Source organism: Miniopterus schreibersii (genome assembly GCF_964146895.1).
Source record: "Miniopterus schreibersii genome assembly, chromosome: 5".
Taxonomy (NCBI): Eukaryota; Metazoa; Chordata; class Mammalia; order Chiroptera; family Miniopteridae; genus Miniopterus; species Miniopterus schreibersii.
In genome coordinates, this window is record NC_138106.1 from 50407060 (window position 1) to 50426827 (window position 19768).

Here is a 19768-nt window from a genome sequence, read left to right on the forward strand (position 1 = left end):
TACCTCATGATTAAATTCAAATTGTGTATTTTTGGCAGGAATACAATAAAGGTGATGTCATGTCCTCAGAGCATCACCTCGTGTGTCATGCCAAGTTGTACTATTGTTAAATGCATGTTGAGTGCTTGGCAAAGGTGGTATCGTCCAGATTTCTCCAATGTCAGTGGTGCTCTATCTCTACTGTAATAGGGGCTTTCTAGAGAGTCCCCCTTTTTTTTTTCTTTAAAATTAAAAACCCCACAAAACTCCTGTATTGTGTTAGACAATCCTAATATTCGATGTCCTTGGAGTGTGTGCGTGCGTGCGTGTGTGTGTGTGTGTGTGTGTGTGTCTAAATCTGTTGGGATTAGTTCTGCTGGCTGACACTCACGTGGGGCCTTTGTGCTCGCTGATTTTTTAAATTGTGAACTTGCGTTGGCTCGGGTCCTCCGGCACTGGGCGCAGGACGCGCCCTCGGGGCGGGTTTGCGTTGCTGGCGCTCGGAGCCCAGGCGCCGACGGTCAGGGCGCCTCCCCGGTCCCGGCCCGCGCGGGAGGCTCAGGTCTGGCTCTCCTCCCCGATGCCTCGTGAGCGTTTGCGGGGACGGGATTTCGGGGGGCCCCGCGCCTGCAGCAGTCCTGGCTCACGGCTTTCAGGTCACTTACAGGATGAGCTGGCCGCCGCTCCTCTCCCCCCGGGCCGCTTCCATCGCGGGGTGGGCTCCCTCGGCCCAGGGGTGGAGCGCGGGCCCGAAGAGGAATCTGCCGCCCCCGGGGGCGGAGCCGGGGCTCGGAGCCTCCTCCTCCGGGGGGCGGAGCGGCCCCCGAGCCGCTGCTCTCGGCCGCCCCTTCCTCGCGAGGGTGCGGAGCGCAGCCGCGTCTGGGGTGAGTACGCGCGGCCTCGGCCCGCCCGCGCCCCGGAGGCGCAGTGCTGAGCGGCGGGTGCCGCCCGGGCATCCCCGGGCCGCGGCGGGGCTCGGGCCTGGCCTGGGCGCGCGTGGGGCGGCGCGGCCCGGCCTCCGTGGGTCCGTCCTGCTGCAGCCCGAGCGGCCGGCCGGGCTGGGCGCCTGCGGAGGCCGAGCTGGCCGGGAAGCACCGGCTCCGGTGCGGGCGCCACCGCGGCGACCCCTCTGCTGCCGGCGGGAGGGGGGTGGGGGTGGGCAGGCGACACGCTGCCAGGCAGCCGGAGATGGCGGGGTCCCTCGCCAGGTCCTGCCAGGCCTGGCCTCACGGTTGTGGGGCGGCCCCACCCCCTCCGGCTGCTCCCTCGGGCGGGCGCGTGGACGTGAGAGCGCCCCTGCAGCGGAGCCCCCTCCCCGCAGGGCTCCTGCCGGGGGCCCCCCGCAGGGGCGCGGGAGCCGTGAGAGCCCCGCGCAGTCTAGAGTAGTCGGTACAAACTGGCGCTTACAAAACAAACACGGGATGCTGCGTGCAGCACGGGGCACGTCGCCAGTGACATAACCACGGTGTTGGCGCCGGGTGCGCGCAGGCACGTGGAGGGGGGTCACTTGTAAGTTACGCAGAGGTCTGACCCCCACGTTGTACCCCTGCAGCTAATCTTGAATATGAAGTGTAATTGAAAAAGTAAAATTTTAAACATGAAGGACTGCCGAGACACCTGCCCTTAAATCAGGCTCTGTGTCTGTCCAGTGTCTGTCCAGGGCCGTCTGTGGATGTTTGTTGGGTCTTCCAGTAGGGAAGGGCTAAACCTAGGTTTGGAGGACCAAAAAAACACCAACCCAGAAGGCTTGGGCCTGAGAAAAGGCCTTTGGGTTGGTGGCCCCGGGACAGCGGTTGCCAACCGGGTGGGCGGAGCCGGCGGAAGCGCTCGGGGGGCGGGGGGGGGGGCGCGCGGAGGCGGCGGGCCCGGGGCCACCTCGCCAGGCCTTTGGGGATGAGAACGTGGGGGAAGAAGATTGTACCTGGAGGGTGGAGGAGAGTTTCTTGGCGTTGTTGAATCTGTAAATTAGTTGTTGTTGAAATTTTAAAGTTGAGTCTTGATTAGGGATGAGATTCAGGGTCCAGATTGAGAAATTGGGCTTAAAAAGAGGGCTGGAGGGCTGTTGAAGGCCCCTGGCCGGGGCAGGAGCGCTGGGATGTGTCTCTTAGGGGAGGAGATAATGCTGCATTGGACCATAATTTATCTTTTTGATATTTTATCTTCTAGAGCAGAGTTGGCCTTTCAACTCCGTGAGACTGCAGAAAGTTTCATGATCCATGCTTTGATCAAATAAAAAAACATCCGTTAAAGAGAAGTACTGAACTGTTTGACCACATAATCTTGGTGGAGGGGCATACAACTAGCTCTGTTATTATATTTTTTATGCCTCTTGATAGAATAAGTATTAGTATCTACATGAAATTGAGTGTTATTGAATGTGTGCTTTCCCCAGAGATGCATGCAAGTGATTTAGGAACTAACCATGTCTTTGAAGGTTTTTTATTCAAAGTGAGAACATCCAAAGCAAATCAGTGGTGATTTTCTTCTCTCTCTCTCTGTCTCTCTCTCTCTAAAGCTATCAATGAACAATGGTTTCTCAAACCAACCTGGGTTCCTGTTGAAAATATGGATTCCCTGGCCTCACTTCAAGCTTTTGAAATAAAACTCTCTCGGGGTGGAGCTCAGGAACACTAATTTCAAACACACACCATGGGATTCTCTGGCACTGAAAATTATTGATAGCCTCTGAGGTTTTTCTTTGAGATTTGGGGCTTTTTGGGGCCCCTTTAGAACAGATTTCCTTGAAGGTTATTTGAATGAATTGCTGCCCAACTTATGTAACTGAAAGTTATAATCCCTGTCTAAATTTTAATGTATTTTAAAGGAAAATTATGTGGTCATTTTTGCCTGAAAAAACATTGTTTGTGATCATAAAACCCCATTTTAGAAAAAATTAGAAGATGCAGAAGAAACAAAATTTCTTTAATTCTGTAACGAAGAAACAACCATCAGTGATTCTTTCTGGCATTTTATATGTAGAAGACATGCACATCCCACACATATAGCATAACTGAGATTATATTCTATGTACATTTTTATATTCTGTTTTTTTTTTAACTTAGCTATCATGAGCACTTTCCCATGTAGTTAAGTTTTTTAAACACCATTTTAATGAAAGGACATATTCCATCATATGGAGGTACTGTAATTAATTAAATCAGCTCCCTAATGTTAACACTGATTCTTTTCAGTTTTTGTTTATTTTAGTAATGTTGGCTGATGGAGTCAAAAGCTATTCAAATGCATTTTTAGAATCTAATTTTCACATATCTGTACTGCTTTCCTTGCCAGGAAAAGTTGACGTTTCTGAAGGATCTATTGCATTTCAGGCCCATTCTCTTATTTCAGTGGTTTTCAAACTTTAATGCGTATAAGAATCACCTGAGGAGCTTGTTAAAAATTTATTTTCCCAAGTCCTAGGCCCAGCTGCTCTGAGAGTAGGGCCTAGGAATATGCAATTTTAATAAATTCCCCTCTGTGTTAGATATAAGCACTCTTGGAACCACACTTTGGAAAATGCTTTTTAAACAAATGGCCAAACAGACTCAGAAATGTAGGTCACTTGCCCAAAGCCACTTATATATCTGTTCACAATATTTGAGTTCAGCTCTTCATGACTTCACAGCCTTTTTTTCCCATTACCTCAGACCTCAAACCCTAATGACTGCAGAAAGGGAACCCTGACCCCACTGCAGGGTTCTGTAGGACAGCTGAAAATGACACATAAATACACATTGAACCTCCATTAAATTGCCTGGCAGAAGTTCCTATGAATTCTGTTACGCTGCATAACATATACTGTGTAAAACAATTTCAGTGCTTTGCTTATTAAATTTAGTTCATGTTTCCTCACTGTTTTATGACAACTCTTGCTGTAAAATGGGTGATACAGGATCATCTGGCATCTCTTGCCCACAGGCGAGGACCCTGCTCCGTTGTGCTCTGTGGGTTCAGGGAGGAAGGAGCAGTCAGAGTAGAAGCACCTTTCTCTGGAGTCAGGGAAGAGGAGCACTGCTTTGGAGCATTCAGTGGCAGAGGAGTGGAAGATGGTGAGTGTGACCAAAGGAAGTGCCATTTATTAGAGATAAAAGTACCCTCTACCCTTAGGAGAGTGCTGCCGTTAGTAAACCAAAGGGAGCTAGCATGAGAGTGTGCCTTTTCATTTTCAAAATCTTCCCCAAATGTAATTTTACACCCACTTAATGTTTTCCCTTCCTTATTAATCATTATTTTTTATTTTATTGCGTTCCATCTGTTTTAGTAGTGTCCTTATTATTTTAACTAGCATATCCTAGAAAGTAATTTATTATTTACCAGATTCAGCACCGACTATGTGTCAGGTCATAGGAATACATAAATCAGCGATTCTCTTTGAGAAGTAAATTAATTTTACTGCCATATGTTGGGTTATACTCAGTTTCCAACTTTTTAAATTTTAACTTAATTTTTAATTAATTTTAGGCTTAGAGACAAGTTGCAAAAATGCTACAGAGAAGCCACTCAACTTCCCCTAATGTAGCCCCTTACATAACCGTAGTTCAGTTATCAATACAGTTAACTACAGACTTTATTTGAATTTCACCAGTTTTCCTGCTAATGATATATTTTTTCAAAGCATCGAAACACTTTGTTGAGTGTCGGCTTTGAATTAGTAGCTAAAGTAACAATTGCATGAAGCTAGGTTAGATGCACTGCATAATATTCTTACTTGATTTATGGACATCACTTAGCAATTTTTTGGACAGAGGTAAACTTTTTTGGTTTTTATTAAGCACATTCTGTAGTACAAAGCTGTCATGAATTATATCTGTCCAGTTTAACAGTTTTGATAGCTTTTCAGACACAAATTTATTTCAAATAAATAATTGGCAAGCATAATTAATTACAAGTTAGAATAAGACTATCCCAGTGCTTTAAAACATGACTGTAACAGTGATTTACAGCTGCGAATTACTACTATAATCCCAGAAATTCAGAATTCTTTGGGTGCGAAAGTCCCCTGCTGTAATTTAGTAGACACCATCCAGAGCTTGTGTGCATATTCAAATGCTTTGATTTCCCAAGGAACAAGAAAAACTTAAAGAACAACAGAAAGTCCATTTTGCTCAGAGTTGCTTCTTCCCTTCCTTTCCCTCCAACCTGGGACTCTCCTAACCAGTTTGCTAGTTACACTGTAAGATGGAAAATGGTAAAAGTTAAATCACTTTCACAGCTGCCATCAAGCTTACAACATCTACCTTATGAGTGAAGGCTTATTTTTTTACACTTTCAGACTCAACTTCTTAGAAATTAATTTAATAACATGTGGGACGGAATGTATTACAAAAAAAAGGGAAAAGCGAAGCCAGCCCACTAAACAATCACGTGCACACATGTTGATCCCCCACGCCGCTCTCAGCGCAGAGGACAAAGCAGAGACCAGGGGCCTTCCCTTTGGTAGCCGAGTGTGCTTCCACGGGAAGAGGTTTAGTTAACAGGAAGTTCTCATTGGTCCTTTAAAATACTATTGACATTCCTTGGTCTTTGGAAGCAGTGGCAAGGGGCACATCAAGATCCAGCGTTGAACAAGGGAAAAGGAGTGCCAGCTCGATTCCAAAGTCCTTTCCGTGTGTGGTCGGCACGACAGTGCCATTCACACATTCGGGCTGCTGAGAACTCTGGAGCTTTGAGAACCTGCCGGGGCTACTTCAGGTGACACCGGAGAGGACGGGCTGGGATTCATGAACTTGAGGCTTTGCACCTTGGAGGAGCACCCTTCATCCAGACGGCCTCTGAAGCAGCCGACCTGGTCTGGGGGCCCCACCAGCAGGCCCGCTCACATCCTGGCGAGCCGGGATGCGTGAATTCCAGAGCCAGGGAGCCCGGACATAGGGCCTTCTTGCTCGTCCCTCCCCAGGGTTTCTAACGCACAGAATAATGAGTTTTGACAGTGAAATCAAATGAATACTATGGGAAGTGACCACGAGTACTCAGGAGTATTATGAGGAAAAGAACAACAACATTTTAAGGTACCTCTCTATCGTCTATACTGCACAACAAACAAAACAGTCTGTGTTTAACTTTAGAAATTATATTTTAAAACAAGGTTCCCATCAAAAACACACCAAACACATGTGCGCGCGCGCACACACACACACAATGACAATGACAAAAGAAAAAACCATATGAGTACTACAGGAAGGGTTCTAGGTAATACATGTCAACCCTGGTGTCGGGTTCTTGAGCCAGCCCATGGCTAAGTGGGAGCACTCTGTATTAGTCTTTCAGGCACGGGGGTGCGGAGGGGGGACGACCTCAGCAACCTCGAGGTTAAACTGTTATGTACCTTATATCTACATGCGGATATTGGGTTTTAAATTAGGAGGCAAGCACATGTGTAAAGACGTTTCTTTACCAAATACCAGGAGATGGTTGGGGTACAAAGACAGTTAATAAAAGAAAAGAGCTATATACCTGTTGGGAGATAATATAACCTGGATTATTGTTCTTCAAATGATAAGAAGTGGTATAGAAAGGAAGTGTAATCCAAAAAAATATTACTAAAATAATCCAGAGACGTTTTCCCATTGCCCATCATGTTCCTAATACAAGTTGGAATTCAGAATGATGTGTTTTTACTTTTTATCCTTATCCAAGAATATATTTATTGATTTTAGAGAGAGAGGAAGAGAGAGGGAGAAACATTGGCTGCTTCCCATATGCGCCATGACCTGGGATCGAACCCACAACCTAGGTATGTGCCCTGATCAGAAATTGAACCCTCAGCCTTTTGGTGTAGGGGATAACAGTCCAGCCAACTGAGCCACCTGGCCAGGGCTGTGAGTCTGTTTTTAAACAGGTTCTGATCCCACCCTCTTTCTGAAAGTCCATTCCACAGAAGGTCAGTTTGCACCATTCGTTCGGTCAGCTTCTTCTAGAGCATTCCTTCAGAGATCACTTGCTGCCGTTCTTTACATAGCAGCTCTGCCGCATGCAGAGACCTGGCTTCCAAGTAGGAAAGAATGTTTCCTGCTATGTAATCTAAGCCTTGCTGTGGTAAAGCAATAATGAAGTCCCCATGCACTATGGGCTTCACGTATGAGTTAATACGTCCATGCTGGTAACGACATTCGGGATACAAGGTGCTCCACAACTTCCATTTGATCTGATTCAGATCACTGGTCAAAATATTTAATATACAGGTTTTTTCTGTTTTAATAGTTTCCTCCTGATGGCCTCTTTTTGGAGATGATCACAGATGACATTCTATTACTTACCTGGAAAATATTTTGTACTTCACATCCACCAATCCAGAATGAATGGGGGTATTCCCTTTCATTGGGAATGAAAAGGAATGTCTAGTCTGAGAAAAGACATCAGTCAAGCAGTTCCCAAGATTCTTTCCATTTACTGTATCCAGCTTTCTTCAACAAATCCCACACATGCACTTCAGCAACTGTCGAAAGACAGAAAGCAATCCATATACCCACCGTAGCGTCAGTGGCAAAGGATAGCCACCAAGAAATGGAAGGAAGGGTCAATGGAGTGGTGGCTCGTGAGCTCGATGGTCTTGTCCTCAGGCACCAAGTAGGGCTCCATGGTAACTCCAGAGCAGCACCTTGCTCTTCCTGGGCAGTGGAGAACAGAGGCAGGATGGCAGAGGTGGAGGCAGTAATCACACCAACTCTAGCTTCCAAATGATTTTTTTTTCTGGTTCCATATTCCATCCAGGATCCTCCTGATTGCATTTAGTTATTTCTCCTTAGTCTCACCAGTCTGAGATAGCTCCTTATTTTTTTTCTCATCTTTCATTATTTCGACCCTTTGAAGAGTACCAGTTATTTTATAGAACCAAGTTTTGTAGGAGAGTACCAATTAGAGTGTTATCACTGATTCATGAAGGTGATAGGTCTTATCACTGGTGACATTAACCTCGATCACTTGGTTAAGGTGATATTTGCTAGGTTTCTCCTCTATAAAGTTAACTGTCTTTTCCTTTGTAGTTAATAATTATCCTGGGAGAGAGATTTTGAGACTATGAAAACTCTTTTTATCCTTAAATTTTCATCCACTAGTTTTAGCACCTTTTGGTGGTTCTTGTCTGCAACAGTAATTACAGTGGTGTTTGCCTAATGGTGATTTTTTTTCATCTCCTGATTCCTTATTAATTGGAAGTTTACTGTAGGAAAGAGCATATTTATTTGATCATTTATATCATTGTGAACTCATGGATATTCAGTTTATTCTGAAGGTCACAATACAACGCCATTGTCGACATACGAAACGTCTAAATCTATAGAGGATTTTCATAAGAATTTATTTGAGCCAAACTGACAGTTGCTAGGAAGCAAGATCTCAAATGCTTTAAAGAATAAGAGTTTTGCAGTTTCTTTTATGTATTTGAAATTAAGGAGGGAACATAAGGAAGCTTACAGGAAAGTGGGAGAAAGCAAGGTGTTAGATTACAGGATAGTGAAGATTATGTACTCTCTTGAATTACCTAGTTATGACTATGTTCTCTCTCAGAGGTTACGCCTTTGAGGCGATTACTTTTGGCATTTCAAAGGCTGTTCACCTAGAGGCACAAAAACAATGGACAGGGATTATTTAATAACCTTTCACTAACGAAGTTATAGGCCTGAGGTGTGACTACCCGCCTTGACCCACCCAGTTAGGAATTTATGATTTCTTACAGATTCTCATCCACACTATCATTATTTTCTTGCTCAGATGCTTCCAGTTTGGGCCAGTAGGAGCTCAGTCTTTGAGTTTAAATGACTCGTACATGTCAACGGCTGCCATTTCTATCCCACCGCCCCCCACCCAGGGAACCGTTGCTTGGGCTGTGGTTACTCAGAAACCAGGTAAAGGAGCTGTAATGGAGAGAATGAATACCAGAGGCCCAAGGAGGTAGGATGCTGTGTGCAGAATGGTTCTCAGGAACTCTGCAGGAGCGACAGGAGCAGCAGCTGTCAGCCTCTCCACGGGTGCTGCCCCAGAGAAACCCCAGGGAGTAGGACCACGTGCCTGGGGCCACATCATGCCCACTCTGAGGTGCCCTGTGTCTTTTGGATTACCAGATGGATTTAGAAACATCAGAGTGCTATTCTGGTACCTTTGGCGGCTGAATGGAGACCACAGCCTTTCTTTCTGGTGATTGCGTGCTTAGTAAATATTTATGGAGTGATTGCTCGCTCGTATCCCCTCCCCCACGGTGGTACAAAGTTTGTGTGTGTAAAGGAATGATACCTAGCACTCATGCTGATTTACCTTTTGTCATAGCTTGTCTTCCTTACTAGGTTTTTTCTTGTTATTATAGAAAATTTCAAGCATATACAAAAGTAGAGAGAAAAAGCAAATGAACCCTCAGGTACCTATCATTTAGCTTCAGTGCTGCTCCGTATTTTCCCAATCTTATTTCATTTATTCCCCCATTTTTGGGGTGGGGCTGGCCTATTTGAAAACAAGTTACAGACATTAACGTCTAAGAAAGGATTGAAATAAACTCTGAGTGTAAGGACTGTACCTCAGCTTCCTTTGTAGTCCCTTTGCATGCCCAGCACTGTGCCTGAAAATAGCCGGTGCTCAGAAAAGACTGGTTGAATTGAGAAGAGGAAAACCAAAATTATGAAAACATTATTTTGAACTAACTCTAGGGTAAACTTCTACAAAGGAAAAGGGTGGTGAGTCTTGCCCCAGAATAACTTCTTTCATGTTACCTGAATTTGTTCTCTACAGCCATGACTCCTCTTTCCTTCAAGACAGCCTTGATTGACAAAGAAAACTCTGTTCAAAGAGGGGTCAGGGTCTCCCAGTTTTAAAAATTTTATTATAAGTAAATCTATTGTGATCACATTTTTTCCCAAACACCAACCAGGAGTTACCTGCCCTAAAAAGAACTTTTGTTAAGAAATCATTATCTTTTTTATTATAAAAATAACATATACTCACTGAAAGAAAAATAGGAAATTACAGAGAAACAGAAAATAAAAACCATCTGTATTTCAATATGTAACTCCATAGACAACATTATCTTGATTGGCATTCTGGTAAAATTTGAGCATGAACCACATTGGTAATTAGTTAATAAATATAGTATGTTCCTGGGAATTTACAAGGTATGTCTGTGTATATAGTCTCATTAAATTCCTGCAGCAATGGTTGTAAGATTTTTACTGTTTCCTAGCTGGGGAAACATGCCTCAAAGGATTGCCTTCAGTCACTTAGGTGATCAGCATGCTAGGCAGGAGATCTCTTGAAAGACAGTTGTGTTAGAGACTGTTCACACCTTGGATGTCAACTCACAGGACCAAGGAGACCTCACATTTGAGCTGCTTTCATGCTGTCTCCCTGTAGAGTCGGTTTTGAGGAGAGCCCCAAGATAGGAAAAGTAAGAAGTGGTTATTTTTAACTAGATCCCACATAGTCTCAATAAGTGGGTTAGCAATGAAGAGCTAATTAAGTAATTATTAAGGATGGCTCCTTGTTTTTACAAGAAATTTCTTTTCTTTGGACAAATTCCTTGGGCTGCGGTTCAGCAGTAGCAGTCTATGGTTATTCCCAGCTCACTACCCGGGTAGGTTTTTAACTCTCTAAACCACACTCCCTCCCTCTGTAAAATGTGGGGGGACGTGCGTGTGCTTTCCATTGCAGTTCTGTGATCAGAAGTCCCTTCGGGCAGGTGAGTCTCTCTGTCAGGGGCATCCCTCCACAAGCAGCTCTTAGAAAAACAATGTTCCCAGTCTAAATTTTCCAAGATTGAGATTTTAATAAAAAAACGATTGGCAATCCTAGCATTTACCCTTCTTGCAATTAAGTCCACAAAGAGGTCATCTGATTGGCCCCAGGAACCTTCAGACTTACCTGGAGGGAAGAGAAGAGACCTCTCCAAAGCCCTTTGAACAGGCTAAAGGAAAGGGATAGGAGGATGTGGGGGAGAGGTAGAAGGCTGCTAAAGAAAACGGCATACTTCAAGGGTTTGTGTTAGGCACACTCAGCCCCAAGGAAAAAGACTGAAATGTCCATGTGAAGGATGTGGCAGAAGCCCACCCTGTGGAGCTGACCCCAGCTTCACCACTTACTATGTGAATGGTCTTGGGCAAGTTCTTTAAATCTCTCTAAACCTTCATTTTCTCCTCTGTAAAATGAAGAGACTAATAATTCTTACCTTGTAACGTTGAGATGAAAATGAAATAAGGTACAAAAGTGATTTAACCCCAATGCATGGCGCAGAGTAAATGCACAAATAAATCGCTCTCATTAGCTGTTACTGTTATTTCTTATGATACCATCAAGACTAAATACAGGCCATACTGTTTAATTGTTTCCTGGGTCAAATCTTTTGTGGTTTGATCCAGGAACCTAACCTCCATTTATTATATTGTGTCTAGAGAGAAATAATTTCTGGGTTTCCCTCAGACTAACCTAGAGCTAAATTTTTGAAATACTACCCTTCAGCAAGTATGAGGCCATCTTGAAAGTTGCTAAGATTTGTTTTTGTTTTTCATAGTAAATTACCACATCCCCACATCTCATTAAAACAACAACCTTGTTTTCATTATAAAAGAATAGAAGTATATCATACAAAATTCTGAAAAGAGAAAAATACACTCTTGGCTAATCCCACGCTCCTGATACAATTATTGCTAGCTTTTGGCTATATTTTTTTTCCTAGAGTTTCTTCTATCATTTTAGTGGTAATCATACACATGTAGAATTTATTTTCTCTTTTGTTAAGATTTAATCATAAGCATTTCCATGTTATCACTTGGCATAGAAAATATTTTGATCTTCATTCTGTTCATGGAATTGAGGATATGTTTGGCTATAGGGATTATCGGTGCCCTGGCTTTAGCATCTCTGCATTTTTCTATCAGAATTTAGAATTCGAGGAGAGGCATGGTTTTGGCAATGCAGAGAGGATGTGCAGAGTATTGCTGCTCACCAAGTAGCCTTCATCACCTTAGCGCACCCACCATGGTCCGGGTGGGCCCTCAGTTATGTGGCCTCAGAAACTAGATTTTTCTCTGTAGCTAAGAGCATAGCCACCTCTCAGAGGTGAATTCATACTTAAGTATGAAATCAGCATGGCAATTTATCAAGTGACAGTGAGAAATATAATAGAATGGTGGTTTTTCAACCTCCAGTGTGTCTGCCTGTTGGCCATCCCTAATCTAGAGTTACGTAAAGTCATATAACAATGTCAACAGTGAGCGTCACCATGTAGTGTGTGCTTCCTGTGCCTCCGGAGGTGGGCTAACACTTGATGTGTGAATACATTAGGTCATCCTGTCTCACGATAACCTCTGTGGGTAGGCACTATATTTATCTCTGTTTTATAGATCAGAAGCCCAGGTTTCATAGCCAATATGTGGTAGAGCTGTAGTTTCTGCCAGAATGAAAACACCTGACCTTAACCAGTTTTACCTGTTGTTCTTACAGATGACTGACCACCTGTGTTGGCATTCTTTTATGTTTCTTGCCCTCTCCCCCATCTGTTGGGATGTGTCCTATGCCAGTGCCTCATTGTGAAGATTCTTGATTTTCCATCCCCTGTTGTTGAGGATCACATTTTTCTAGTTCTCACAGAGAAGAGCTCTTGTCTTGTTCTCCTTAACAAGATTTCACATGTTGTTAACCTCTTAAAGCTGTGCCAGGAAGAGGACCCTAAGGCTGTATTTTAGGCTGTGCCCAGCTCAGAACTGAAGAGGCATTTACAGTCCCTGCTTTCTCCTCCTGGGCAGCATCTGGACATGGCTTTTCTCTCTGGTGACAGACAGCCTGGGTGATGACCCAGAGAGAACTCCTGTGATGTGTAGATGGTTGGAACCTTCTACCTCAAAAATCTCTGAGTTTCTGACCTCTAAACCTTAGTTGAAGAACTCCCATTACTGTTAGGTTCCTTTGGGAATAGGTTTTCAGTTCGTGCTGATGTGAATCATTTCAGGGTAGGATTTCCATCTGAAACACATCTTTGTGATTGCCTTCTAGAGATTGTCGGAGCAGAACCACTGAGCAGAAGCAGGCACTGTGTCAGTTGTCATCGAGCACGCAATCAGATCGGAAGAGTTGAACTGGTAGCTTCCTGCTGGGAGTGAAGCGGAGTGATCCATCCTGCTCACATAATAAGACATGGGCTTCCACATGACTTTCTACCCTTCCTACAAATTCCGGTTACTGTTGCTTTTTACTTTATGCCTGACAGTGGTTGGGTGGGCCACCAGTAACTACTTTGTGGTTGCTATTCAAGAGATTCCTAAAGCAAAGGATTTTATTACTAATTTCAAGAAGGCTGTGGTTTTGGGGAAGAAAGAAACTCTGATTCATGAAGCCTCTGTGAAAAGCCCAGACCTGGACAGCTGCCCCTCTGTCTCTCCACACCTCAGTAAGTATTTGTTTTCCCTTTTTACAAGTGTTACTCACACTTTTTTTATTATTTACATTTCAGAAAAGTACAAAGATCAGAAGTGTACAGCTTGGTGAAGTTTCACAAAATGAATATACCTTTGTAGCCATATGTAAATTAAGGGCATTTTCCTGGAACCCTAGAAGTTCCCATTCTTTCAGTCACTGCCCTTACTTCAAGATTCTAACACCATCCATAGATTTTTCCTGCTTTTGAACTTTGCCTAATTGGAGACATACACTATGTACTCTTTTGTGCCTGAACTTCCGTTGTTCAGTGTTATGTTTGTGAGCTATGTCCATATGTCTGATGTAGAGTCTTGCACTGTATGAACATACCCAATTTTATTATCCAGCCGCAAAAGTCTCAGTGGCATATGTCAATCGGCATTATTTAGCTCACAAGTGTGTGCGATAAGCTCGGGGTCAGTTGGTCTAGGCTGGTGGCCCTGCTCCACGTGTCTCTCATCCTTCTAGGACCAACGGGCTCGCTTGGGCATGCTCCTCTCCTGGCAGCTGCAGACCACAAGTGAGGGAATGCAACACATTCAAGCCTCCACTTGTGTCCCATCTGTACTGAGTTCATATTAGCATCCCTTTGGCCAAAAGTATGGAGTTGAGGGACAAGACTGAGTCCGTCCTTCAGTATTGTGCTTAGTGTTTATTTCTTAAATATGTTATATGCTTTAATTACCCTTTGATGTCTTGCCTTTCAATTTAAATGAAAGTAAATTGGTTTTAGTGAGCACTTTAGAGAGAAAAACTCCACTGCGATATTGTATATAACCCACCAAGATTCTAGCAAACCTCTGATTCTTCAGAACATTAAAGTGCTTACAGTTCGCCAGACTCTCCTTTGAGCCTGGATATTGTTCCCTGTCTCCAGGATACCTTTCCTCAGTCCATGTCTGCCTGGCGGATTCCTGTTCACTCATGAAAAGCCTAGCTTAGATAATTTCTCTCCCCGAAAGGTTTCTGGGACTGCCCCAGGGTCAATGTTATGCTCCCTTTGTGTCTGCCTATATTTCCATTGTTGTGCTGACCAGAGTGTGCTGTTCATATGTTTGCCTTTTGTCCCCAGGGCACAGTTTGCAGGCAGGATGAGGTTAGGGTGAACCTTTCCAGTCTGCAGTCCAGTGTCCCTCACTTGTCCTGCAGAGGTGGCTCTCTGCATACACTAAATTCACTCTCTGTGGGGCAGCCTGGGGCTCTTCGGAGGCTTTTTGCTCTTAACTTGACAAAAACCTGCAGACCTGCTTTCCTAATTGAATCGCAGTCTTATACTGAGTTCATATTGGCATGCTACCTCTCTTTACCTAGTCATGGAAAAGGCAAAAGGGTATCCCCGATTCTGTGAGGGAATTAGTCTGCTCACAAATGACACAGGAAAATAAGTTATTGAAATGCAGATCTGATGATATTCTCCTCCTCGTTCAAATCCTCACAACGTATTTAAGCAATAACTGTGTTTATAAAGAGAGATGGGCAGTGACACAAAACTGAGCAAGGACCTGGATTAAGAGGGTGACATAATTAGTAATGGATGAAGATGGGCCAGAAGGAACAAAACTTGAGAGGATGTCATGAAGGGGAAGGGAGACTCATAGAAGATGTGGAAGCAGGTCCTAGAAGGTTAGGCCCATAAAAAGTTATGACAGTGGGGAAGTGAGCAAGGGGACTGGTTTATATCAGATTTATTGCATGGGGCTCTTTCAGGGGCCAAGAGTAGAGACGTAGTAGGTTAACTTGGGTGATGGGGTTTATTAACAGGCTACACAGTAAACCAGCTCAACAGCCACAGCACCATCATCTCCCAGCTGCTCTGTGGCCTGGCAGCTTGCCTCCCGCATTATTCCTTTACTTCGTGTTTGCTTTTAGGGCATCACTGCCTTGCCCACTCAATCTCACATGCAGAGTCTTGAGGAAAGGCTCTTTCCTGAAGGCCAGTTGCTTTCTCCCGGTGGCTGGAAACAGTAATTTGCTCTTGGTGCTCTAGGGCAGAGTCCTTTAACTACTTCATGGACACTAGAGCCTGGCCTTAGCAGCCAGGGCCAGGGTAGGGGATGGTCACAGGGAGCAAAACACCATGACATAATAGGAAGGGTCTGCGATTGCTTTGCGCAGAAGAGGAGAACACAGCTTGCAAGCAACTTGAGATTTTACAGCCTGACCAGTGTATATGGAGTTTGAACAAAGTGTGGCTCAGTTCCTTAACTGAGCTCTGCCTCCTTTCTTACCAGTCAGTGTTCCCTGTTAATTCAGATCCAAGAGGAAGGTCAGAGGCTTCGGTCTGATCTTTAAAGCCTTGCATGAGCTTGGCTACCATGGACGACTTTGGGGTTTCATCCAGCCAGGCTGCATCCAGACTCGCAGAGCAAATGCCCCATTGGAGAGGTCTGCTACCATGGCCCAATGGGGCAATGCTGGCTCTGTTGCACATCCCTGCTACTGCTGGGTTAGGGAGTGAGGCTAGTTTCTACATCCTTGTGCTGTTTTACCTCCAGGGAGCTAGGATAGCTTCTAAGAACTCAGGGAAGAAGTGGGAAAGGGGTCTTGTCCATGAGCTTGATTCCATGGAATGCTCTTGAGTTTTTGAGAAGCTTCACCCTTCTTCGGAATTTTGAGAGGGAAAAGCAGATAGAGCACATTTGAAGTTAGTCTAGTCCTACCCTCTGCTTTTCACCTCGGTCATCTGGACAGAATGCATTTCTAATTTATGGATGAATCACAGAGCCGAAGTTGGTTATCCAGCCACAAGGGAATGCTCTTATATGTCATTTTCTTGCTTTTGTAGCCAGTAACCCGAGTCACATGGTTCTGTGGTTGTTGTTTATGACCAAATGAGGTTTTGAAATAGTAATAATAAAAGTTAGCACTCCTACAGTGCTCACGGGGTGCCGGGCACTGTTCTAAGTGCGTACATGCGTACTAGCCCATGTCAGCCTATCAACACTTGATGAGATAGCTACTCTTGTTTCTTGTGTCCTGTTTTGATTGTAGGAGGGCAGGACAAGCTCATTTTCAAACCAGATCTTACTCTGGAAGACGTGCAGGCAGAAAATCCCAAAGTACACAGAGGCCGGTATCACCCTGAGGAATGTAAGGCCCTGCAGCGGGTCGCCATCCTCATTCCGCACCGGAACCGAGAGAGACACCTGACGTACCTGCTGGAGCACCTCCATCCCTTCTTGCAGAGACAGCAGCTGGAGTATGGCATCTACATCATCCATCAGGTGAGCGTGGGCGCGGAGCAAGGGCCCTGCCTCAGGGGCCCCTCTCGCGGAGGGGCTCCGCCCTTCGTCTTGGTGAGAAGGAGCGTCAGACAATTGTTAAAGAAGAGGTCTCTTGCCTGGTTCATCCTTGAAAGGAGGGAAGGAAATTCTTGTCCCAGATTGTTGCATAATAAGACTAAGAGCTGGGAAATTTTATTGCCTCTTAAATAAACCTCTGGAGGAAGCCTGTTTTGTTGTGAGCCCTTCCATGTTAGCCAATGGCTGCCCTGCAGTTTCCCCCAGAGTCTTACATCTCCCCCTGCCTTTGCTGTACTCTACACAGTTAGATGTTGGAATTGTTTTGCATTCCTGAGCGTAGCTACTCACTGGGGATCTAGACAGGGAATTTGACGGACTACTGCGTGTTAAGAGCCATGGAGTTCTGTGACCCTCTCCACCATTCTGCCTTTAATTTTGCCACTGTTTATCATGTAAAACACTCTTTTGTTTGTTTTCACTTTCTTTTTTAAAAAAATATATCTTTATTGATTTCAGAGAGTGGAAAAGAGAGGGAGGGAGAGAGATTGAAACATCAATGATGAGAGAGTCATTGATCGGCCGCCTCCTGCACGCCCCCAACCAGGGATCGAACCCCAATCGCCTGGATCCTAGGTCAATGCTCAACCGCTGAGCCATGCCCGACTGGGCTGTTTTCACTTTCTTGATTTACTTATTTGGCTTCCATGATTTAGTAGGAGCACAGTAAGTGTGTTAGGTGCTTTTGAAGAATTTAGCTCTAAGTGGAGTGGATAAATAAAGATGCCTTTATTTGGTGTTAATTAAAGAAAAATAAAGCATCAACTTAAATATCCATGTCTAGCTTTTCAAAATTGTCTTGGGCCGTCCAAATAATTTCCCCTCAAATCCTAAATGTTAAAATGCTAAAAATTACAAATGCTAAAAATTCTAGAAAAATTATTAATTCCATCCTTACTATTGGTTATATCTAGTAACATTTGTTTTATGAAAACTTTTGACACATCAGAGGATACAGCTCTGCAATGTATATTTTATAATAAACTGGGGCTCTTGAAAATTAATGTGTATTTATAATGCATCTATGCCTATTATTTATTTATTTATTTATTATTTTTTAAAATGTATCTTTATTGATTTCAGAGAGAGGAAGGGAGAGAGAGAGAGAGAAACATCAATGATGAGAGAATCGTCATTGATCGGCTGCCTCCTGCATGCCCCCAACTGGGGATGGAGCCCGCAACCCGGGCATGTGCCCTGACTGGTAATCGATCCTCAATCTCCTGGATCCTAGGTCGATGCTCAACCTCCGAGCCATGCCCAGCCAGGCAATGCCTATTATTTTTAGTATTTGAAACAAAACTTTACTATTATTACATTGTTTTATAATTATTTTTGTTTTTAACATTGTTAGTCATTCTGAGTTCCTTCTCAGGACAGCCACTCCCAGTGTCTATATTTTTATGAGTAGAAAAATATGTCTGCTTTGTCCTATTCTTTTCAGGGAAGTACTGTGGTAACTGTTGAGAGAACTGCCTGTATTTTTGTTACAATAAACTATTTACTGAACTGGAATTTATCCTGAAGGAATTTGATCCAAACAGCCATGAAAAAAATTAATACTGTAAAATCTTTTTCATGCTCTACCTCTGGTCTTATTATTGGCCAAAATGTGTTCTTTTCTAACCCAGTGACGATTCCTCTCTGTAGGGTCACTGTGGGGATTAGCTTCTGCTGGTAGGTATTAAAACAGGATTCTCTTACTTGCAGTGATTCCAAGAGACTTTTAAGTAGCTTAGAAATACCAGCAATAACCTCCTCTGTTTATAGGTCACGAGTTCTCCATCCTTTCTGGCCAGCTATATCTCTTGGAAGCTTAGTGTAAATTGATTACATAGGATAAGACTGACATGAGTTGAGGGTTGAACAGTGAAGCAGTGGTACTTATCAGTCTGACTTGTATTTAGGGAAGGTTTTATAGTTTTCCACGGAATAAATAAAGGTGTGCTTTTAATTTTTTTTGAGTTGTTTTTATTTGTATTTTAAAATTATGGGACCTTGAGAGCTTGTTTGGAGGTTCCAGCAGAGGAGCGCAGCTACTCATATACCCTTGACCGAAGAACAGTCCTCTTTCCTGCTGGGGAACGTCGTCCTCCTGACCGAGCACGCAGCTTTGGAAGGGATGCATCCGCCTAGGCAGCCAGATCAGCCGAATCAACCCTGGCGAGCAGTTGGGTGACAGATGTCGCAGCCAGATCGCCCTCATATCTACTTGAAATATATATTACATATAACATATATAATAAAATAAAATTATGGGTTTTTAAAAATTGTGGTAAATTATGCACAACATACAATTCACCACTTTAACTATTTTTAAGTGTACAGTTCAGTAGTGTTAAGTATATTATTGTGCACCCAGTCTCTAGACTTTTTCATCTTGTAAAACTGAGATTCTAGACCCATTAAATGACAACTCCCCATTTCAAGGTATGTTTTAAAGTTATGGAATTTAAGTATGCATGAAACATAAAGAAACAAACTGTCTTATTGTTATTGCATCTACTGTCGCTTCTTCATGTCCAATTACAGTCGTGTGTAGCAGGAGTAATTCCTGCCAGCTCCTGCATCTGAACTGAAGGGGATACAATGTGAAACTGTGTCTCAGGAGCTTTTCAACTTTTAATTTCCCCGTCTACAGGCTGGAAGTAAAAAGTTTAATCGAGCCAAACTCTTGAATGTGGGCTATATAGAAGCTCTCAAGGATGAAAATTGGGACTGCTTTATATTCCATGATGTGGACCTGGTGCCCGAGAACGACCTGAATCTTTACAAGTGTGAGGATCAGCCCAAGCACCTGGTGGTGGGCAGGAACAGCACTGGGTACAGGTAAGGTGGCTGTGCATGGCCTGCTGAGCTGGAGAAGCATGCCCTGCTGTCACCGAGGCTGTGCGAGATGTCGTGTCCAGAGTGTCTTAGGAAAATGAGAAATAGGAAAAATAGCGCATGACATATCACTTAAAGTTCAAAACAGGAATTTGAGAAATCAGGTTTTTCCTTTTAAGAAAAAGCCCTACAGACAGGGTTGGCAGAGGAACCCAAAGACAAAAGGGAAAGAACAGGAGAGGGAAAATAATGCAGGCATTGCAAACCAGGGC

General features: G+C 43.9%; 1 protein-coding gene across 3 annotated transcripts in view; it reads left to right on the forward strand.

Annotated features, from left to right (window-relative positions):
• Nucleotides 1-390: 390 nt before the first annotated feature.
• The window catches only part of B4GALT4 (beta-1,4-galactosyltransferase 4), a 30042-nt gene continuing 10664 nt past the window's right edge, over nt 391-19768 (forward strand). Inside the window, exons 1-5 of one of the 3 annotated variants that reach the window (XM_081137976.1) lie at nt 834-863; nt 3898-4028; nt 12949-13342; nt 16363-16595; nt 19312-19499. In XM_081137976.1, coding sequence (XP_080994102.1) covers nt 13090-13342; nt 16363-16595; nt 19312-19499 — 674 coding nt within the window. In that variant the 5' untranslated portion in view covers nt 834-863; nt 3898-4028; nt 12949-13089. Of the gene's footprint in view, nt 542-592; nt 864-3897; nt 4029-12948; nt 13343-16362; nt 16596-19311; nt 19500-19768 lie in introns of those variants that run through there. The other 2 variants (XM_081137977.1, XM_081137975.1) reach the window with 2 other exon arrangements.